This window comes from Amblyraja radiata, chromosome 27 (assembly GCF_010909765.2).
Source record: "Amblyraja radiata isolate CabotCenter1 chromosome 27, sAmbRad1.1.pri, whole genome shotgun sequence".
Lineage (NCBI taxonomy): Eukaryota > Metazoa > Chordata > Chondrichthyes > Rajiformes > Rajidae > Amblyraja > Amblyraja radiata.
In genome coordinates this window covers 16313797-16337981 of record NC_045982.1, presented here as the reverse complement: position 1 = coordinate 16337981, position 24185 = coordinate 16313797, and the positions used below count along the sequence as shown (strand labels likewise).

Below are 24185 nucleotides of genomic sequence, written 5' to 3'. Positions count from 1 at the left end.
GCATCAACTCAAAAATGTCGATGCATTTAATAGCCAAATTAGTAATTGCCAACACGGGATATGATGTGTTATTCAGAGACGTACAGTCTGTGCCCTTGCATATCTAGCGTTATTGTGGTTTTCTTTCAAATTAAACTAGGATTTTCAAAAAACTCTGGGTGGGAAACAGCCAGTGTATGATACCACAATCCGCATGGGCCGCTCGATGAAAGATAAGGCTTCACATGCAGATGACCGCCTGAAAATGGACAATCTCCTTGGAGAAGTGCGAGACAAGTGGGACACCGTCTGTGGCAAGTCAGTCGAGAGGTGAGGGAGAAAAATTAAAGCGTTAACAATTGTTTCTTAATATTTTCTCATGAAGAAAGTGATTCTGTGGCTTACCATTCAGCAACAATTGGTGCATAAGACCTGGCAATTGTTCCGATTAATATCCATTATGTGCATATCATAATTAAGCTAGTTTTAACATGTTCTATTAAGTAGAAGAACTGTCTGCATTTAGCAATGGAGTGCTTTATCAATATTCATGCTTCTCTGCAACATTATTTCCCAGAGATTACATTACATGATATTATTACATTATGTTACATCAACATGCAAGTGTAAACTGATGTTTATAAGATGATTATTTGCTTAGAATGTCAATTTTGTTTGGGTTGATATAATTTCATAATTGTATGTTTAATATTTTCAGTGTAATTTTCACCAATATTAAAGTTAGTTTATTTCCTCATCCTCCTCAGGCAGCACAAGTTGGAAGAGGCCCTGCTGTTTTCAGGGCAGTTTACTGACGCTCTCCAAGCGTTGGTTGACTGGCTGTACAAGGTTGAGCCGCAGTTGGCTGAGGATCAACCTGTCCATGGAGATCTAGATCTGGTGATGAACCTGTTGGATGCTCACAAGGTAGAGTTTTATTGCTCAGAAGGCTCTGCATTCATCTTTGCACTAACTTAACACAAACAAAAATAGTGAAAGGTCTGGATAGAGTGGATGTGGAGAGGATATTTCCACTAGTGGGAGAGTCTAGGACCAGAGGTCATAGCCACAGAATTAAAGGACATTCCCTTAGGAAGGAGATGAGGAGGAATTTCTTTAGTCAGAGGGTGATGAATCTGTGGAGATAGGTAATAATAATAATAATAATGGATGGGATTTATATAGCGCCTTTCTAATACTCAAGGCGCTTTACATCGCATTATTCATTCACTCCTCAGTCACACTCGGTGGTGGTAAGCTACTTCTGTAGCCACAGCTGCCCTGGGGCAGACTGACGGAAGCGTGGCTGCCAATCTGCGCCTACGGCCCCTCCGACCACCACCAATCACTCACACACATTCACACACATTCACACACAGGCAAAGGTGGGTGAAGTGTCTTGCCCAAGGACACAACGACAGTATGCACTCCAAGCGGGATTCGAACCGGCTACCTTCCGGTTGCCAGCCGAACACTTAGCCCATTGTGCCATCTGTCGTACTGATTCTTGATTAGTATAGGTGTCAGGAGTTATGGGGAGAAGGCAGGAGAATGGGGTTAGGAGGAAGAGATAGATCAGTCATGATTGAATGGCAGTGGACTTGATGGGCTGAATGGCCTAATTCTGCTCCGAACACATACGTACACTTGCATGAACGTACAGCTGAAAGTTCTATAAGGCTTCATTTCTGCAAAAGGTAGACCTGTTAGTTTGTGCTGAAAACTTTACGAGAAGTAGATTTTTGTACGCTTTACTTACAAATAGATTTCACACACTGAAACGGCTTGTGTTTTATTTATACAGGGTTTCCAAAAGGAACTTGGGAAGCGCACGGGGAACGTGCAGGTCCTGAAACGGTCGGCCCGTGAACTGATTGAGAACAGCCACGATGATACAACCTGGGTGAAGGCTCAACTGCAGGAGTTGAGCATACGATGGGACATAGTGTGCAAACTCTCCGTCTCTAAACAGACGCGGCTTGAGCAGGCACTTAAACAGGTTAAATTAATGTTTTCAAATTCTATTTTAACTTAATCTTATCCAAGTTTTTAAAAATCCACCAGTACTTGCTATAGCATCAGGTAAACTATGATGCATTGTTTCACACAGCACTGATAACTAATAATGTAGGTTATTATCTATGATGAAAATAATTTCACAGCTGCTGAGAGGTTGAAAATAAGGTGAAAATATTTTGCAAGACAAAACCTGTTGATCTGTCGTTTGAAAGATAGACACAATGTGCTGGAGTAACTCAGCGGGTCAGGCAACATCTCTGGTGACAAAGGATGGGTGATGTTCAGGTCGAACCCTTTTTCGGGTCTGAAGAAGGGTTCGGACCTGAAACGTCACCCATCCTTTTTCTCCAAAACTGCTGCCTAACCTACTGAGTTGCTGCAGTACTTTGTGTCTTATCTTTGGTATCAACCAGCATCGGCAGTTCTTTGTTTCTCTGATCCCTCATTCAGTTTGTCAAGCAGACACATGATTAATTAATTCACTCCATGTTAGCTTTATCTCAAGAAATCATGAATCAGTTTCCCATTCATTCAGACCTCATCTGTTCCGTACCAATTACTACATTTGCTCCATTTCCTTTGACATGCCAAATTAACAAATATGTTTTAGATCTAAGTCTTGGAAATTTATACTAACCCTGCATTTTATGATCAGAAGTCCATATTCTGCTAACTTCATTAAATGGATCTTGGGATCACCAACATCACCAGTATTTGCCAACACATTTCACTCCAGGGGACAGCAGAGAGCACTGATGCACTGTTGAAGTTGTCTGTGCTAGAACTCGCTACATCTCTAGCCTAGTAAAATTACAGCCCTAGCTTTCATCTATGTTAGAAACCTCTCACAAAAAAACAAGATATAGCCAATATGGCCAAATTACAACCAATCAGTCTATTCTCATTCATCAGTCAAGTAATTCATAATGCTCTCACATGACACTTATTATAATCTCATTAGACAACTAATTCATAATCCTCTCATGTGGCGCTTATTATAATCTCTTTGCCGATGCCCAGTTTGGATTTCAAGATCAACAGGTCCAGACCTCATCATGTCCTTGGACAAAACAAGGAAACTCCCTCCACAAAAGCGCCAGAAAGACTGGAGCAGTTCCAGGCAATGGCTCACCATTGTCATCTAACGGGAAAATAGAGATGGCCAATAAGTGCTGACCTTGCCAGAAATGCACAAACCCCAGGAATAAAGGCATTTAAATAAAAACAATCGTCCCCCTGAGTGATCTAGCCCTGATTTTAGGGTTGGTTTTTTCGTTCTTATCCATCTAAGCTCAAGGGAACACAAACCAAGCATATGAAAACTATTGAGGCACGGTGGCGCAGCGGTAGAGTTGCTGCCTTACAGCGCTTGCAGTGCCGGAGACCCAGGTTTGATATTGACGGAGTTTGTACGTTCTCCCCGTGACCGCGTGGGTTTTCTCCGAGATCTTCGGTTTCCTCCCACACTACAAAGACGTGCAGGTATATAGGTAAATTGGCTTGGTAAATGTGAAAATTGTCCCTAGTATGTGTAGGATAGTGTTAATATGCACGGATCACTGGTCGGCGCTGACCCGGTGGGACAAAGGCCTGTTTCCACGCTGTATTTCTAAACTAAACTAAACTACCAGTGCATCTGCACGGTACCTGTTGAAATGTGGTGCCAAAATTGAACACAGCACATCAGGTTATCTATTACTTGTATCTTTTTCCCCTCTGCATTCCACTTACTTTTGAGATAAAGCAAATATTTCATTGTACAATAAGATTACATTCTATGCATAAACATTAACTTTAGTGATTTGCATCCAGCTACAGTGCCAACCATTAAGAAAGAATTTCATTAACTATTTTGGTTACCTGTTAAATGAAATTTGGATGAGAAGATGGGCAATATAATGAGAAATTCCTATCAGAATCATTTCCTGCTATGTCGCTGTAATCTGCAGTTCACAACCTGACCACCATTCCAGTGTAAAGTGAAGGGGCGATTTAATTGATTTTTGTTTTATTGAATTTGGTCCCAGGCAGAGGAATTCCACAATGCCGTCCATGGGCTGCTGGAGTGGCTATCTGAGGCTGAGCAATCACTTCGATTCCGAGGAGTCCTACCGGATGATGTGGAGGCTCTACAGTCCTTGATCGATCTACACAAGGTGGGTTGCCCAGCTGGAGGCGATTATTTTAAAACAATCACTCTGGTCGTCTAAAAAGGGGCACACAGTGGCGCAGCTGGTAGAGCTGCAGCCTCATGGTGCCAGAGACCAGGGTTCAATCCAGACCTCGGGTGCTATCTGTGTGAAGTTTACGTGTTCTCCCTGTAACTGTAGGTTTCCACCGGGTGCTCCATTTCCCTCCCACAACCTAAAGATGTGCAGATGCATAGATTAATTGGACTCTGTACATTGCCCCTAGTATGTGGGGAGTAGATGAAAAAGTGGGATAACATAGAGCTGGTATGAATGGGTGATCAATGGTCAGTATAGACTTGGTGGGCCAAAGGACCTGTTTCCATGCCGTATTTATAAACTAAACTAAAAAGGCTAAATATCAAAATCATAGTATGACATCAATTATGAAATATATGTATTTGACCTTCTGAACTTTATAAACTCAACCTCAAATTACTTTTAGTGATGTTTTGCTTAAACATTATTTAAAGTTAAAGCATTGAGGGCTACCTATTATTAACAGTATTGAAGGCGGATTGTCTAAATCCTAATAGTTAAGAAAATTTACAAGTTTGCCATGGAATATTCCTGGAAATTAAATTGTAAAAGGCATTTAAGGCTGAAAGGAATAACGTAGTACTACTGTGTGTATTAAAAAAAAAAGTTTTAAATTAAATATCTGGTTCAATGAGTGCACTGCAAAACTGCAGAACTGAAATTCTTAAACAGTGAATTGTGTGTGTATTCGAAAAACTTTGACTATATATTTCTTGCATTCAGCACAATAGAATTTAGCTTTAAATCGAGTACCATACTTTGCGTGCAAAAAGCAGCAGAATACTGGAGGAACTCAATGGTGCAGGCAGCATCTGTGGAGGAAATGGACAGGTGACTTTTTGGGTCAGGACCCTTCTTCGGTCTGAGTTCCTCCAGCACTTTGTTGTTTTTTGCTCAATATTCCAGCATCTGCACTTCCTTGTGTCTCCAGCGTACGATGCAAAAACTCTTTTAACAGGATTCTGGAAGATAGTTTTTCTTTTGGACCTGTTCAATTGATTAACTTGATGCAAGGTATGTCATTGTACGGTACTTTACCATTTACTTTCTCCATTGTACATTACTTCTTTTAAAAGTATTGTGTTGCTAATTAATATTTCAGGAATTTATGAAGAAAGTGGAGGAGAAGCGTGTGGATGTAAATAATGCAGCTGGCATGGGAGAGGCTATATTAGCAGTGTGCCACCCAGACTGTGTCACCACCGTCAAACACTGGATCACCATCATCCGAGCCCGCTTTGAAGAGGTAAGTGAGAGTACTGCTGCAGTTCGGAGCATTAAAAATAAGTTCTATCGCACATAATGTGATTCAAGTCATTTCTTTAGAATGTGCATTTTAAATGTCATTTATGGGGCAAAGAATCATTTCTATTACATTGTGACAAAATTTTCCCTGCCTGATTGAGTGGTGCAGTAGCCCCGAGGGCACTGAATATCCTAATTGAGCTTGTGTTTCCTAGTTCACTGCTTGTTACTGCATTGTGCATCATATCATTTCCTCGCTTCCCTGGCTTTCACTTTCAATGGTTATCCTCACGGTTAGATCCATTTTATGAGAAATCGCCTTGTAGTTGTGTTAGAAAGTATTCATTGCATAAAGCACAAAATAATTAATAAGGTGCCATGTCCTTTAATACTGTATATCTGACATCATCAGTGAGAGCAGACTGCATTTTGGGTTCCCAATTACCTTAAAAAATTGCACATCTCTTCAGTATACAGGCACCCCAGGTTTTACATGTGCTTGAAGAAAACATTTTTAGAATAACATGTTTGTCTAATTACTTCCGAAGTATACTATACCGTAAGGTCATAAGTGATAGGAGCAGAATTTAGGCCAGTTGGCCCACCAAGTCTACTCCGCCATTCAATCATGGCTGATATATCTCTCCCTCCTAACCCGATTCTCCTGCCTTCTCCCCATAGCCCCTGACACCCGTACTAATCAAGAATCTATCTATCTCTGCCTTAAAAATATCAATTGACTTGGTCTCCACAGTGGCAAATTAATTTATGGGCTTCTATTTTCGGACTAACATGCTCAGATTTATGCCTGGCACCGTAAAGGGCCTGCCCCACTTGGGTGTCATTTGCGCGTCATTTACGCGACATCAATTATGCGTCACGACGCGCATGTCGTGACGCGCGCATGGCGCGTGGTGGCATGTGCAGTGACGCGCGGTAGCACTCGGCGCCCCAAGATTTTGGGATTCTCAAAATCCTTGCGCGCCACCTGCGTGACGCGCAAATAACGCCCAAGTGGGAAAGGCCCTTAAGGCAGCACAGTCATGTATGATGCCCAGCATGTGTTTTATTTACGTTTTGATTTACAAGCTGCTTTTCAAGCATGTCACTGACATAAAATCTAAGGTTCCTGTATATTTAAAGTACAGGGTTGCGACTAATTATGTTCATTTATATTATTTCATGCCAGCCGTTGTTTAGTATCAGGGAAAAGTATCGATCCAGACCCATTTTACGGTGGAGTGCTCTAAGGAGTGAGGGCAGCTCAGTGTGTAATTTTAGCTTGTTCCTCTGCTGCTTCATCCTGAGGATGGTGGATGGTTAGGCGGACAGTTGCAGGGATGGTCGAGAGATGGAGTAGAACATTTTATTCCCTTCTCTGTTGAATCAGTGTATGGTGAAGATCCACTCCTCTGGCTGGGCCTGGATCACTTACAATTTACAGAGAGAAGGAACTGGAAGTTTACAAACCCTTGCCAAGGGTGGTTCTCATTTTGCTGGAATCCAATGTAGGGTGGGCATGGGATTTACAGATTGTACAGACACGGCGATTACGTTCCTGAAAATCAGCGCATATCTCGAAAATGTGTTAAATTAAACATATACGTGACAACGCTGTCAAGTGTAAATTTGAGCGTGCCATTTCAAAATTACGAGCCCATGAATCAGGCTTTGATATTAAATGAACAAGCAGGTTATTCCAAAAATGCATAAATTAAAATGCTTAAAACACGAGATGCCAGTAATCCACTAAGGACCATCTATGACAACACCCCTGTTATATCTGGATTAGGGGTAAGCATTTTCTCTTTCTTCTCAATGTGTTTCAAGCCTTTTGAAAGGCAAAAATAAAGCCTGAACTTCTGAAATGGAATTTTACTTCATAGATGTGATTGCAGTACTTATTTAAATATTGTACTTAGTATTCTTGCACCAGCTTGCCCCCCGTGTATGTTTTTAATGAAGATTTTGTCCAGAAATTCAGAGTTGCAGAATCTTTTACGATCGCTTCAAATTTATTTTTCTGCATGTATTATTAATTGCCAAATCAAATAAAGAAACTGCCTGTCATTTGACATCTAGGTGTTGACGTGGGCAAAGCAACACCAGCAGCGGTTGGCAACCGCACTGTCTGAGCTGGTTACCAATGCCGAATTGTTGGAAGAATTATTGACATGGCTACAGTGGGCTGAAACTACACTAATACAAAGGGATCAAGAGTCCATGCCAAAGGACATTGAACAAGTCAAAACTAGCATCACAGAGCACCAGGTACACACTAATTATGTCCTTGACCAAAGAACAAGTATATTGTCATGATTGTTTCTTAAACTTTATATAGTCAAGCAATTTCCATGTCTAGTTTTTAGTTTATTGTCACGTGCATCGAGGTACAGTGACAAGCTTTTTGTGTTGCGAGCTATCCAGTCAGCGGGAAGACTCAACGTGAATACAATCAAGCCGCCCACAGTGTATAGATACAGGATAAAGGGAATAATGTTTAGTGCCGGATAAAGTCCAGAAAAGTCTGATTAAGTACATGCATCTCCAATGAGGTAGATGGTAGGTTATTTCTAATAAATTTCCCATCCCTCCAGTTTGTGATGAAATTAAACCAACCATTTGTCAAATTCCAAACTAGCAAGGGCTTTCTGATTTTTCATCTTATTTATGGGGAACACCCTCAGGCTGAAAACATGGCCTTGGGTGGATCTTTCTGTCCATCTCGCTTCTGTCCCGTTGAGCCACTGGCCGCAGCCTTGCACTTACTGACATTTCCTGACAATAAACACAACAGCCCCAGCCCCACAACAGGAGTGCCCATGATATCATCTAGGGAGCAGCATTGTGGAAATCAGATGTTATGCCTCCGCTGCTGATACCAGGGAATGATGATCTATATGGGGCCCTTTCTAATCGTCTAACTCCCTCCGCACCACTTCATGATAGAAGTCAAAGTCTTCTGCCTGCGTCTGAGGCCAGGTTGCATCTCTCTCATTTTGTGCTTTTTTTTTCCCCCCAACCACACAAAATTCTCAGACCAACTTGTCTTAATCTCTGTGCCCATGCTCCAAAATTCATACCTGAAGAAGGGTTTTGGCCCGAAACGTTGCCTATTTCCTTCGCTCCATAGATGCTGCTGCACCCGCTGAGTTTCTCCAGCATTTTTGTGTACCTCCGAAATTCTTAGTTGATTAAATATTGTTTACTATCAGATGCAGTTATGGACTACAAAGAGCTCAGCAAACATAATGCTAAATGGATCTCATGGGTGCACTGCATTTCTATTGTTATAAAGTGTTTAAAGATTTGTTCCAAGGATGTGTCTGACACCTGTAAAACAGTAATATTGTCCATTCCTAAGGGATCTCAGGCCTTAATCACAGTGAGCCTGGAATCTATATTAGTTCAAACTCAACTAGAGGATGATGGGATCTTACAGGAGCAGAAACTTGGACAGTTTTGGTTTTAAGCACAAACTGGCAGTTGAATGGTACCAGCTGAACTCATTTTCACAGCAAACTACAGTAAGATTATAGTAACATCTTTGGTTCCTTAATACATCCATATCCTTATTATAAGAGTTAGATGTCTGAAAAATAGTGTTTTTGGAAGCCTGTCATTGATGATGATTTAATTAAATCTCCGGCTTAGATTAAATAAAGGCCGACTATTTTTAACTTTCAAGACCGGTTTATTTCCGGGTTAATTTGTTTTTTGTCCTTTTCCTCAGTCTTTCATGGAAGAAATGACGAGGAAGCAGCCAGATGTGGATAAAGTTACAAAAACATACAAGCGGAAAGCAGCAGAACCTTCACATGCGCGAGGAAGTAAGTCTCTTTCATTCAACAGAAGAAAATGGTGCAGATTAATCATGGAAGAATTCTCCAACACTATGATTAAGGATTTGGTCATTGTTTACAAAATGATTAGGTGCCATGTCTGATGTATGATTACTGACTGTAGCATGATCTCATCTACAGTATGGTCATAATGAGGATACTACTTCTTTTTTCATCCACTGAGTAAGAGCATGGACAGCAGGGCCAGTTTTGTGCTCATCATTGACAGCTCATGGGTCAGCACCTGGAATTGCAGCAGTCTTTATGCTTTGGTTTAGAGATACAGTGTGGAAACAGGCCCTTCGACCCACTGACTCCATGCAGACCAACGATCACGCATACTGTTCCATCCTACACGCCAGGGACAATTTACATAAGCCGATGAGCCTACAAACCTGCAAGTCTTTGGAATGTGAGAGGATACAAGAGCACCCGGAGAAAACCCACGTAGTCACAGGGAGAAAGTAAAACTCCATGCAAACAGCACCCGTGGTCAGGATCAAACCTGGATCTGTGGCGCTATAAGGTAGCAACTCTACCGTTGTACCACTATGCCACCCTGATGCCGATGGTAGTGCTGTTCGTTAAGGAGCCACAACAGTTTAATCCAGCATTTTTGAAGGAGCAGTGACTTCTACCTTGAAACATAGAAAAATAGGTGCAGGAGTAGTCCATTTGGCAATTCAATATGATCATGGCTGATTATCTAAAATAAGTACTCCGTTTCTGCCTTTTCCCCATATCCCTTGATTCCTTTAGCCCTTAAGAGCTAAACGTGACTCCCTCTTGAAAACATCCAGTGAATTGGCCTCCACTGCCTGCTGTGGCAGAGAATTCCACAGATTCACAGCTCTCTGGGTGAAAAAGTTTTTTCTCATCTCAGTCTTAAATGGCATACCTACCCCTTATTCTTAAACTGTTGCCCCTAGTTTTGGGCTCCCTCAACATCGGGACCATCTTTCATCTAGCCTGTTCAATCCTTTAAGAATTGAATATGTTTCTATAAGATCTCCTCTCATCCAGTGAATACAAGCCCAGGCGACCCATTCTTTCATCATATGTCAGTCCCTCCATCCCGGGAATTAACCTGGTGAACCCACGCTGCACTTCCTTTTCATTTCCTTTGCTGATTAAGAAAAGGCTTTGAAAAGTGGTGGTAACCCATGCTTCACAGGTTACCTAGCCTCTGACTATCCATTATATACATGTTATTTGTGGAGTTGCTCTCGGCAAATTTCTCGGTAATGACAATCGCAGGGTGGTGTCGAGTATTACTCAGGACTGTTTATTCTGAACGGGGTGAGCAACAGGTCAGTGCAGTAGCTAGAATCATAATTTTTGGAGATGGTAAACGACCCACACTTGAGTGATGTATGTGGATGTTGCTATTTTTTGGGGAATACCTCCAAACTCCAATTTCCAAACAGAACTTCGGACCCCTCGTCATTGTAAATATAACAAAACATTCTAGATGGACACAAAATGCTGAGTAACTCAGTGGGATATCAGACATAACTCAGACAGCATCTCCAGATAGAAGGAATGGGGGACGTTTCAGATGTGAAAATGAGACATCAAAGGGGCCGAAGCTGAAGGAAAATGTAGAATTGATCATTGTTAGCGAGGGAAAGGTAACAACAAAGCATACAAAGATAAAATTTAAATCAGGAGGACAGTTAGACTGGTTGGAGATCTAGGATGGGGGAGGGATGGAGATAGAGGGAAAGCAAGGGTTGCTTGAAGTTAGAGAAGTCAATATTCATACCGCAGGGTTGTCAGTTGCCCAACGAAATATGAGGTGCTGTTCCGCCAATTTGCATTAGGCCTCACTCTGACAGAGGAGGAGGCCCAGGACGGAAGGTCAGTGCAGGAATGGAAGGGGAGTTAAAGTGTTTAGCAACTGGGAGATCATGTAGGTTTAGGCGGACTGAGCTCTTCAGGATTCATTAAGTAGTCATTGTTGTTCATGAAACTGATTTTTTTTTTTCTTCCATTAACATCATCTACATTGGTCCATATTTTGATTCAAACAAACATACTTTTTGCAATGCCACTGTCTCTTTCTCCCTAGTAGTAGTAAGACCACAAATTATTTTGAACCCTCTCACATTTAAAATGTACACTGATGATCTTTTTCTGTGTTTTATAGGGAAAAATCTAAATCAAATGACTCATCCTCCTGCACCCACGACTATGCCAGCACAGACTGAAGCAAAGAATCCACAGATCAATCTGCTCTCTGGCAGATGGCAGCAGGTCTGGTTACTGGCGTTAGAGAGACAGCGCAAACTACACGACTGTCTGGACCGACTGGAAGAAGTGAGACGATAACTTATGAAACCCTTGTCATATTGAGTTACATACAGATCCACAGCCTCTCACAACATAGGCATAGCTCTTTGGCCAATCATCCTGTATTAACTCTTTAAAAGAGTTTGTTTGGAGACTGCATGGAAACAGGCCCTTTAGCTCAATGAGTCAACATCAACCATCATTCACCCTTTCACACTAGTTCTATGTTGGCCCACTTTCTCTCTACCTCTTACACGTATGCAGCAATTTACGGAGGTCAATTAACCTACAAGTCCACACGTCTTTGGGATATGGGAGGAAACTGGAGTACCCGGAGGAAACACACGCGGTCACAGGGATAACGTGCAAAGTCCACACAGGGCGAATGTGCAAACTAATCATTATTTAGTCCCTCTCCCTTGTTCGTTCCCGTTAACCTAGATTTCCTTTTACAAATATAATGTCAGGTCATAAAGCTATGTAGCACAGAAATAGGCTATTTTATCATCTCACCAGCCATTTACAGTCATTGAGCTAAAAAGCATGGAAACAAGGCTTCAGCCCACATTGTCCCTGCCGGTCAAGTTGCCATACCAGGATAGTCCCATTTGGCCCAGAGCCCTCTAAACTCTTCCTATCCATACATGTGTTTATGTCTTTTGAAAGTTTAATTGTATGTGCCACTATAACTTCTTCTGGCAGCTCATTCCAAAAATGGATCATGCTCTGATAAAGTTACTCTGGAGATCTTTCTTGAATTCCTCCCCTCTCACCTTAAGTTTAGTTGTTCAATCCATTACCCTGGGGAAAAGACTGTGAACATTCACAGTATCCATTCCCTTCATGATCTTGAATGTGTCAATAAGGTCACCCCTCGGCCTCCTACATGCCAAAGAAAAAAGACTCAGCCTATCCAATCCCTTCCTATAACTCAAGCCCACAAACCCAGGTAATATCCTGGTGATTCCCTTCTGCATCCTTTCCAACGTAATAATATTCATCCTCTAGCTGGATGGTCAGAACTGCACACAGTACTCCAAGCGTGGTCTCACCAATGACATACAGATGCATCATGATGTCCCAATCTTTGTACTCTATAGCTTTCTTGATGAAGGCAGATGTGCCAAATGCCTTCTTCACCACACTGACACCTCGCCCGACACTTACAGGGAACCATGCACCTGTAATCCCAGATCTCCCAATACTTTCCCCATTCTCCAGGGCTTTACAATTTATTGTGCAAGACACAGATTTGATATACCACAGTGCGATGTTTCCCATTGGTCGGTTCCAAAGCATTTGGCATTCCTTGATGCCCAAGATCGTGCAACCGTGATATATATGGGTTGTTTTATTTCGCATTTTATGCCTCCCTTTATAAAGCTGAGTAATTCGCAACCTTTATTTTAGGTTTTGATTGAATCTTCAATATTATTTAAAAATCTGTTTAACGGTTCTAATTCGGTAGTGAATTACATTTTTGAATAAAACTTTCCTTTCAATTTCAGCTGAAAGAATTTGCCAACTTTGACTTTGATGTGTGGCGAAAAAAATACATGCGATGGATGAACCACAAGAAGTCCCGAGTGATGGACTTCTTCAGGCGCATCGATAAGGATCAGGATGGAAAGATCACGCGGCAGGAGTTTATTGATGGAATCCTGTCTTCAAGTAATTGAAATAATTTCTGGAGTTTATTAAATTTTAAAGTATCTATATTGACTAAAATATGTTACATTAGTTGGGTCAAATGATATAATTATTTTATAATCAAGTTCTCAAGTTTGATTGAATTGATTGAATGATACGGCATGAAAACAGGCCCTTCAGCCCACCGAGTCCACGCTGACCAACAATCACCCGTTCACATCAGTGAATATGGGTTGGCATGGTCTTGGTGAGCTGAAGGGCCTGTTTCCATGTTATATCTCTAAACTAAATGATTGTACTTTTGCATGCACACCCTACACACTAGCAGCAATCTTACAAGACCATTTAACCTACAAACCTTCGGGATGTGGGAGGAAACTGGAGCACCTGGAGGAAACCCATGTGGTTGCAGGGAGAACTCCACATAGATAGCACCTGAGGTCAGGATCAAGCCTGAGTCTCTGATGCTGTGAGGCAGCAGTTCTACCTGCTGTGCCACTGTGCTCATTATAAAACTAATTTTAAAAAGCATAATTCAAAAATTGCAGTATCAGGACTACAGAATGGTGACCTCGCTTGCTTTGGCTTACTGTGGGAAAATTCTGTTCACTCACAATGGTGCATAAGTTGTAAATCCAAAGAGTTTTCTCCCCCCAGCACCTCTTTCCACTCATCAGCACCCATCGTAATAAACACCATCTCTGTATCAGTGGACATGAGATGCACAAAAGGACACAAAGTGTTGGAGTAACTCATCTCTGGAGATCATTGATCGGCGATGTTTCAGATCGAGACCAGACTGTTTAATGCACAGTTTTCTATCACTAGTTCCTGCAAATAGAATGGTTGATTATTCAAAGAATCATCAGAGATTCTGAGAATAGCAACCATTTTTGTTGCTTACATTGCATCTTGGTATTTTTTGTCTTGCTTTTTAAAAAAAAATATCAAATCTGTCAGTACTAGAACATTCCATCATAAAAAAAACAGCATCTCTAAAGGTACACAAAATTGCTGGGGAAACTCAGCGGGTGCAGCAGCATCTATGGAGCGAAGGAAATAGGCGACGTTTCGGGCCGAAACCCTTCTTCAGACTGATGGGGGGTGGGGGAAAGAAAGAAGGAAAAGGGGAGGAGGAGGAGGAGCCCGAGGGCGGGCGGATGGGAGGGTGGGAGGAGACAGCTAGAGGGTTAAGGAAAGGGAGGAGACAGCAAGGGCTAGCCAAATTGGGAGAATTCTATGTTAATACCATAAGGACGCAAGGTCCCCAGACGGAATATGAGGTGCTGTTCCTCCAATTTCCGCTGTTGCTCACTCTGGCAATGGAGGAGACCCAGGACAGAGAGGTCGGATTGGGAATGGGAGGGGGAGTTGAAGTGCTGAGCCACCGGTAGGTCAGGTAGGTTATTGCGGACTGAGCGGAGGTGTTCGGCGAAACGATCGCCCAACCTACGCTTGGTCTCACCGATGTAAATCAGCTGACATCTAGAGCAGCGGATGCAGTAGATGAGGTTGGAGGAGATACAGGTGAACCTTTGTCGCACCTGGAACGACTGCTTGGGACCTTGGATGGAGTCGAGGGGGGAGGTGAAGGGACAGGTGTTGCATTTCTTGCGGGAATCTAGCATCTCTAAAGTACAGACTTTGTCTCTGAACTAAATTTGTTATAAAGTTATATCACCACTTTGTGAAAATAATGGTGGAAATTATATTTAATATTGCCTGATCTTGTGTACTTTGTTGCTTCACATTTCAGAATTCCCCACCAGTAAACTGGAAATGACTGCTGTAGCTGACATCTTTGATGGAGATGGAGATGGTTACATTGATTATTACGAATTTGTGGCCGCACTTCATCCGAATAAAGATGCCTACCGGCCTGTTACTGACGCCGACAAAATTGAGGATGAGGTCCATAGTTCACTGATTTTACTTGAATGTAGTTGTTGTTCAAATCCTATATAGAGGTTAGGTAGAAAAATCAATATCAATATTTCAAATTGGAAACGTCATCCACTAAACAGAAGTTCTCCAGTGTTGCTTTAGGAAGTTCAGAGGAACAGAAATTATCCCCAAGTGACTAAAAGTTGAAAAATATCAACCTATGTCATCAAGCCATAGAGTCATACAGTGTGGAAACAAACCCTTTGGCCCAACTTGCCCACACTGACCAACATGTCTCATCTACTCTCGTCCCACTTGCCTGCGTTTGGCCCATATCCTAAACCTGCCCTATCCACCATGTATTTGTCTAATTGCTTCTTAAACATTATAATAGTCCCTGCCTTAACTATCTCCTCTGGCAGCTGGTTCCATATACCCACCACCTTTTGCATGAATTACGATGAATTTGCGTGATATTTTAACATGGTTCAACTTAACCCAATCAAAATCCCACAATCATGTTCCACCCCTCTTCCCCATCCTACCTTCTCCCCAAACCAAAGAGTCCAAAATGAACCCAGCAAGCTACAGGAAACTATGGTATCTGAGCTGCTTTCATGTGCCGAAACAGTCTTCCATGCTTTATTCTTGTTTCATTATAGTTCTTGTTAAGGGCCAGTCCCACTTTCACGACCTAATTCACGACCTTATTTACTCGTGGACATTTTTCATCATGCAAGAAAAACGCCCCGACCTACTTGATGCCACGAGTACCTACGACTAGCATCACGGCCTGCTACGACCTACCTACGACCTCGTGACGACCATGCTGCGAGTGCTGATGAACTCACTGTGGTGGATGTTAATTTGTGTTTATTGTGTGTTTTTGTCATTTTTACTATATGTAGGACTGCAAGGCAACAACATTTTGTTCAGACCGCAAGGTCTGAATGACAATAAAGGCTACTTTGACTTTGACGAGTCAAGGGCAACCTCGGCAGAGGTCGTGAATTAGGTCGTGAAATCGGGACAGGCCCTTAAATATGAGCCATGCTCAAAACATTGTATTTTTCTCGTTAGAGAAATTGGACACTGACGCACTTGTGTCCTGCCAATGTTGAAATGGGACCATTTTTATTTTGTAGGTAATATCTTTTGAACATTTTTTGGTTTCTAATTTTAAAAGTCTCTACTTTACAGGTGACCAGACAGGTGGCACAGTGTAAATGTGCAAAACGATTTCAGGTGGAGCAGATTGGAGAAAACAAGTATAGAGTAAGTACATAACTTGAAATATTTCACAAATAGTTTATCACATTTTAGAATGGATGTTCATAAAACAGTTGAGATCATGATCTATTAGATTTAAGTTTTTTTAGCATGAATCATTTGAACGAAATGATGTGTATAATGTGCTGGATTTCAGTACTTTTGATTTTAACTGGGGTTTGTACTGGGGCAAGCAGGATGCCCAGGGTTGATGCCCACAACCCTGCATCTTGAGCGGGTCCGTGCCCACTTTGGATCTCTAAATCCTGAGCTCCTAATGGTTATCAGTCTTCTGTGAAAGCGTCCATGATGTTCAGAGACTTTTAAAAATTATTACATTTGAAATAAACAATGAAAAATGGTTGGGCTTTGGATACACTGCCAGGTCTGAAAGTGCATGGGATCCAAATGGTACATCTTCATTATAATTCTAAAGAAGCCCTTCACTGCTGGCTATGCTACTGAATTCCCTGGCGAATCAAACAGCGGGCCCTAGTGACAGATTTGGTCTCCCTCATTTGACTTCCCAGATTCTCATCATGTGTGCATACGTTCAAGTGTTATCTTATTTCCTGATTTTCCCACAAGATGAATTATCCCCTCTATACCCCATCTTGTCAGGGTCTTAAATATTTCAATCAAATCACCTCTCATTCTTGCAAATTCCATTGGATACAAGCCTGGTATATCCAATCTTTCCCAATAAGACAATCCTCCTATTCCACCACTGCGAGTTATTATCAGTTGTTTGAAACACGGCTTAATGACTTTTTTAAATCATATTTTAAATGTATGGCACACATTTTCTTTTCTTTGAAGTATTGTCCACAGTAAATGCCATCAATAACTGTAGATAATAAGTAGGTTTTTTAGTTTAGTTTGGAGATACAGCGCAGAACCAGGCCCTTCGGCCCACCAGGTCCGCACCGACCAGCGATCCCCGCACATTAACATTATACTACACTCACTAGAGACAACTTACACACACACTGAGCCAATTAACCTACATACCTGTACGTCTTTGGAGTGTGGGAGGTAACCGAAGATCTCAGAGAAAAGCCACGCGGTCACGGAGCGAACGTACAAACTCCACACAGACAGCACCCGTAGTTGGAATCGAATCTGGGTCTCTGGCGCTGTAGGGCAGCAACTCTACCACTGCGCCACCATGCCGCCCCAAGTACATGTGTTCCAACCCGGAAAAAAATAGTTATCAGTGAATCTTCTGTAGTTTTGAAATGTCTGAGTAAATATTTGAGCTCCATTTGAAACTTTTAATATTAGTTTTGACCGCTGTTTAATTTAGCAGCGCATAGAAAACTGAAGGTTCCCCTCCCTCCCCCAAACAGGATTTAGAAATATTTGTTTTAAATGAAACTATTGTTGACTGGGTTAATCAATCCGAGATGTAAGATGGAATATTTTGTGGAAACGTTATCTCATTGATAGAGGAGCTGACAGAAAAATTGTATTTTCTAATGAGTCATCTGAGCTGACTGTTGCTGGATTTCTGACAGACAAAGCTGGTGTCTTTATTTTTTCCTGGGAAGGTTTTCATAACACATTCATTGTAATCATCGAAAAAGATAAGGTTGGTCCGAGAGTTATGGTCTTAAATTGGGGGAGTGCGGATTTCAACAGACAAGTGCGAGGTAATGCATTTTGGGACATAGTGAAGAAGGCTTGCTTGCCTTCATAGGCATTTAGGATAAGAGTTGGGATGTCATGTTGCAACTGCACAAAATATTGGTCAGGCTGCACTTGAAGCATAGTGAATAATTGAAGTCCTGACTAGAAGGATTTGGTACCATTAGCAAGTGGGCAGAAGAGATCCACCATGATGTCGCTAGGAATGGATGGTTGTAGCTATGAGAAGAGATTGAATAAACGGAGTTTATTCTCACTGGAACATACGAGGTTGAGGGACAACTTTACAGATGTTTATAAAATTATGAGGGGCATGGGTCGGGTATAGAGCCAGAGTAGTTTTAGTACAATGGTGGAGTCTAAAACTATCGATGAGAAATGTAAAAGAGGCATGTTTTTCTTTCCGGTGGGTATATAAACTGAACTGGTAGAGGCATATACAATTACAATATTTGAAAGGCATTTGGACGGGTACTTGGATAGGAAAGGAGTAACGCGATCTGGGTGTTTTGAGGGCAAATGGGCCGAGATAGACATCAAGGTCATCATGGGCAAGTTGGGTGGAGGGTCCGTTTCAACCATGTACGACCCTATAATCGCTGATTTAACATATGGAATGATTATTCACTTCCTGTAAGCATCTGTGCCAATGGGCTACAATAAATCATCACCTAAATGATTGTTCAGATGTTTGTTAATATCATCCAGGCAGCTTGACAATGTCAGCCTTCAAGCACAGTAAAACAAATACACCAATTCAGAGAAGGAATAGGCCACTCTGCCCCTCAAATCTGCTCTAGCATTAAAGAAGATTGCTGCTGATGTAATTGTAATCCTAACTCAGTTTCCCCAACTACCTCTGATAGATAGTCTTATCAAGCGTGCATCTACTTCTGCCTAGATTATTCAAAGACAGCAGGGACTGTAATTCCTCTTTACTGCGACTGTTGCATTCCAAGAAATCTCGCATTGAAGAAAATTGCATTATTAAAACAAAATGGAAAAATTGGGGGTTGGGGCTGGAGCGGTTCGGGCTCACAATAATATATGCCTTTTTAATAGACATTAGTTTATTTTTATAACTCCAAACTAAAAATACAAATGGTTGCATGTTCCATTGTTTAGGAGTATCATTGCACAAGTAGCAGTGGACAGAAATGACCTTTGATGCAGTATTTTTATTAATGCCTTTATGTCTCAATTTTCTTCGTCTGTTTTGTTTTTGTGCCATTGCAGTTATTGTATTCCATGTGATTTGTTGTTAAATGGTGTACGCTGTATACTGAATGTAGAAATCTCAGTTGTCCTGTGAATGTGAAAATTGCTTTACCTGCAAGCATTTTGGAATTAAGAAATGTTAATTGTTGTATATTTAATTCCCTTATCAGGCTGCAAAGTGTCTATTACTGTAATTACCCTCATTAGTGAGAGTGGAAAGAGCACAAACACCACAATGCAATGTAAAAAAGTTTCCAAAGTTGTCGATGGCTATAATCTAAGATTCACCCTTGGAGACATAATTAATGTCTTTCACATTGATGGTCCCAAATAGCTCTATGGTGTTTCATATGGTGTATGTGAGATTGCAAAGTGGTTTTAGATTAGGTAATGAAGTAAACTAAAAATAATATGGGATTTTCTGTGGGCAGAAAAATAAAATAATTATTAGAATAAGGCAAGTTTATTCCTAAACTGAAAGCCTAATTCTGCTCCTATGTTTAGTTTAGTTTAGTTAAAGATGCAACGGGAAAACAGGCCCCCCATGGAGTCAACGCCGACCAGCGATCACCAATTCACACTAGTTCTATATCATTCCACTTTCTCATCAACTTCCTACACACTAGGGGCAATTTGCAGAATCCAATTAACCTACAATCCTGCGCATGTTTGGAATTAGGTCAGGATCGAACCTGGGTCTCGGCCGTTGCGAGGCAATAGATCTGCCATTTTGCTGCTGCGCCGCCTATGCCTTATGGTCTTAAAACCATTTCACACCAAAGATTTCTTACTCAAAACAAAGTAGTCCAATTCCCTTATGAAATATGCAACCAAGACATTCTAGACCAGAGAGAGTAAATTGATTTGGTTAAATTCATGGTTCAGAGATGAAATTGAGAAAAGCACGAGTACTATAATTTGTATTGTTATAAAATGGATAAATTCGATAGTATATGTTATTCACTACATGAGAATCCTACTTGTGAATGTGCTAACTGTGTGTCTCTAAATGTTTTTTTTCTTTTTCTTCTCAATCTCTTGCTGCAATAGTTCTTCCTTGGAAATCAGGTACTGTGCACTCCGTGTGCTAAGAATTATATGAAGCGTGTGGTGTGAATGCTCACATTAATCTGCATGTAAATAGTTCTTGCTATTTTCCAGAGCACTGAGAAAAAATCTGTTAACCATTTCTAACATGTATTGGCAGAGTGGTTAAAAAAAAGACCTATGAAATAATGATTAATGAAGAAATTAAACATGCAAGCATATCAGCAAATGATTCATTTCAATACTAGAAAATTGTTTACTGACCACAATATTAAATTGTATCTTGTTCTACTCAACATCTAATAAGAAGACTGTAGAAGGTATGTGAATATAGCATTAGATGAAAGCTTAAATTCCTTTTATTTCAAAATATTTGCAAATATTTTATCCCACTTAGTATTTAAGAACCAAATTGTATTCTCCATATAAACATCTACTTTAAGCAGCATCAGTATTTAGGGACCAATAAATTGGTAAAGTTAAACTGTTAATGCTGAACATTTCAGATTGTTGAAATAATTTCCCGATCCTCTCTTAATTTTAATCTACAGGAGATCCCGTGTATTACCACACAGTGTTTGATCCACTGTGAAAATGCTGACATACAAATGCAGTTTACTCTGTAAGCGTGACATTTTGATAGCAGATTCATCAGGAAGCAGACGAATACATCAAATTACTAGATTTGTTTTATAAAATTCTTTTGGATTTAATATACTGGACCTTCACATATGTAAAACAAACTCTATCACACAGTGTTGTATAGAGTTTGTAGTATTGAGGGGCAGCACCTTTCTGGCATATAGTTAACCATCACACAAGTGTATCGGATCTTGTCAAATGTTACACTTGTCTGAGCTGAATCATTGTTCAGAATTTTTAATTTAAATTGAGTCATTAATTGAAGTGTTGAAGAATGTTGATTAAAAATTTTTTTTTTATTATTGCAAAATACCTCAGAAATTATATTTAACTACACCAACTCCCCAAGATGTTGCTAAAGATCATAATGAGACATAATTTGCTTGCAGAGTTAGCAAGGAGGCTATAGGCTGTTCCAGAACACTGTTGCATCTCACTTTTAAAAAGATGAAAAAACCTGCTACCAAATTGTTTTCACATTTATGAATCGTGCAACAAATACATTGGCTTGATTCAGCTAAAATGAGGATGTTCCATATTGAAGTACACAACATGTAAATTATGTACATCATTTATAATTCCAAGATTGTAGGAATGGTAAACTAGCAGTTTCAATGTGGATGAGTTTGGTTGCATGTCTATAGGCTAAAAACGATTGCCTGCTATTTATCAATGTGCATGTCCTTTTCTATGTTATGCATGCATTGGAGGTTATCTCCAAATCATTCGACCAAGTCTATCCTCTCCTCCACACCATTATAATTTAGACTTGTATCTAATGATTTATATTTTATGCCTGTTGCAATATTCCATATGCTAATCATTTCATTGAACAATGCACGGTTCCCAAGCAATACTAGGGGAAAAACTAACCTTTCTCTGCTTTGGTGTGTTTTGAAAACTGTCCATAGGAAATAACTTGCAATTAATTTAATTGTTCAACCTCTAATCATCACGTGTGACTGTGCTGTGAGTTTCACATTCAGCTAAATGATTGTCAATGACTTGTGTACAATCAAGAAAATCCCATTCTGTGTGAATATTTAGGCCAAAACTTATTTTAAAAATGATTACTTGAATACTTTCATTTTTTTGAAGGCTTCCAGCACATTAGCCTTATTAGGAGTAAGTCAATTTCATTTATGTTAATGATAGAAGAAATGTGTGCAGAAATTGATTATTCTCCCTGATTTTTCTGTTATTATATGGGCTTTTTAATCAAATGGCTACTCAGAAGTCCTGCAGCTATCATGTTTTCTTTAGTACTTGGAGTTGCCCTATTATTTATAGTTTAAACATGAATAATTTATTTTTCAACCAAATAGTTTGCCATTTGGCTCTCCCTCATACAACAATATGCTGGGGCAGCAATAATTCTAAACTTATCAGGTTGTACCTCCAAGGAACACCAAGGGCACAACTACACCGTTTTATTATGTTGGTAGAAAGTTTGATTGAAGTTCCTTTGATTCATAAAAGAGAAATTATATTATAACCTGTGGCAGCACTAATATAAACTTGCCAGTTTGGTTAAGGTAAATCATGGCATACTTGATAGACACAACCCTATTTGTAGAAAAGTGACAACAATGTCGTTTAACACAGGCTAGATTTGTCCTTGGAAGGTCAACGTATTTTCATTACTTGCCCCCCACTGTTGTAATGTGAAATGATGACTTCTACAGGTCAGAAATAGGCACACAGTCGATACAGTTGCCATTTGTGCCCATGTAATAAAATCTGGTATTTGGGGCTTTTTGCACAACCACAAATGTACAATTATTCCTAGTGATTCTGATTTAAATTTAGGCTGCATTGAATGTAGCAAGTGAAACTCACATTTTTTGAAATGTTTTCAGATCTTTACGGTGATCAATATGCATGACACTTTGGGTGACAACTGATCAAATATAAAGTATGGTCTCGTGCATGATAAATTAATGGAATGACTTAAACCAGCATTGTGTATTTACACTGTAGCAAAAAAAATTGACATCATTGTGCAATCGTACAATTAACAGTCAACTCACTATGCAGAGATCATAGTGAAGAGAACCTTTTAGAAATCTCATGTTTCTGTATCTCTAGCAGGTGAATTTTGTAGGTTTTTAGATTCTAAATGTTATGAAGCAAACTATTCTGTTAAAATATGAAATAAATAACTTTCACCATGGTAGCATTTGCTGGTTTAGATCATTACCATTCAGTAGGATTAACCTTGAATGTGGTGTAATAGAAATTTTAATTTGGTTCTGATTGTAAGAAATCACAAATCAAAGGTTTCCCACTGGCCAATTTTACATTGCTCAAATTGGAAGAAAGATTTCCCTCTTTTTGGGGAAACTAAAGGGAGCAACAACCCACCGTGAGCTTCTAGACTAGTTTTTTTTTTCAAAGCTTTATCAGATCATGTAAATCAGAGGGTCGGCGACCTACGGCCCCTGGGCCGAATCCGGCCCGTAACCTGAAATCATCCGGCCCGCAGGCATTTTTTTTCTCCCCTCAATCATCCGGCCTGCAGACTTCCATCATCTCCGGGACCTGGAATGTTTAAGAAAGAACTGCAGATGCTGGAAAAATCGATGGTAGAAAAAAATGCTGGAGTGAGTTTCTCCAGCATTTTTTTTTCTACCTCCGGTACCTGGAAGGTGATTTGGCTGTACCGCATTCGGCGCAAAACTGCCGGCACGGCCGCGCACCTTCTGTGTCTGGGCTTCACTGTCGGGATCGGGGTTGTCAGTAGGCCGGGAACGTATGATATTTGAGCTCAGTGCTCCTGGTGGCGTCCTCGAAGGGGCGGGATCTATGCGAACACGTGATTCGATGCCTGCCATCCGGGGTGGGATGGGGGCGGGATCCATGTGTACACGTGATAGATGTGGCCCTCCATCCGCTCACAGACATATGTCCTGGCCCCTTGGCAGAAAAGGTTGCCGAACTCTGATGTTAATGACACATTTTTCTAAGCACATTATTTTTCCTCTTTTTTTGGATCTGTGGGAAGGCCTGATTTTTGACATGCATTGTATTGCTGACATTAGGAAGACACAAGGGACTGCTGATACATCTGAAAAAGAGTTCCGACCCAAAACATCACCTATTCCTTTTCTCCAGAGATACTGCCTGACCGTTGAGTTACTCTAGCGCATTGTGTCTAACTTGCTGATGCTACTATTGGTTCCCATTTTCACCTTCTCTACTTGTCAGATTCCACCACTGGCAA

At 40.7% G+C, this 24185-nt stretch overlaps 1 protein-coding gene across 29 annotated transcripts in view; it reads left to right on the top strand.

Annotated features, from left to right (window-relative positions):
• The window catches only part of macf1 (microtubule actin crosslinking factor 1), a 437138-nt gene that overhangs the window by 394722 nt on the left and 18231 nt on the right, over positions 1-24185 (top strand). For 17 of the 29 annotated variants that reach the window (XM_033045287.1, XM_033045288.1, XM_033045283.1 and 14 more), the window contains 13 exons: positions 140-309; positions 747-906; positions 1784-1978; positions 4026-4154; positions 5329-5472; positions 7554-7742; positions 9205-9301; positions 11463-11632; positions 13114-13276; positions 15012-15166; positions 16340-16414; positions 20324-20341; positions 22061-22087. In XM_033045287.1, coding sequence (XP_032901178.1) covers positions 140-309; positions 747-906; positions 1784-1978; positions 4026-4154; positions 5329-5472; positions 7554-7742; positions 9205-9301; positions 11463-11632; positions 13114-13276; positions 15012-15166; positions 16340-16414; positions 20324-20341; positions 22061-22087 — 1692 coding nt within the window. The remainder of the gene's footprint in view (positions 1-139; positions 310-746; positions 907-1783; positions 1979-4025; positions 4155-5328; positions 5473-7553; positions 7743-9204; positions 9302-11462; positions 11633-13113; positions 13277-15011; positions 15167-16339; positions 16415-20323; positions 20342-22060; positions 22088-24185) is intronic. The other 12 variants (XM_033045299.1, XM_033045300.1, XM_033045298.1 and 9 more) reach the window with 2 other exon arrangements.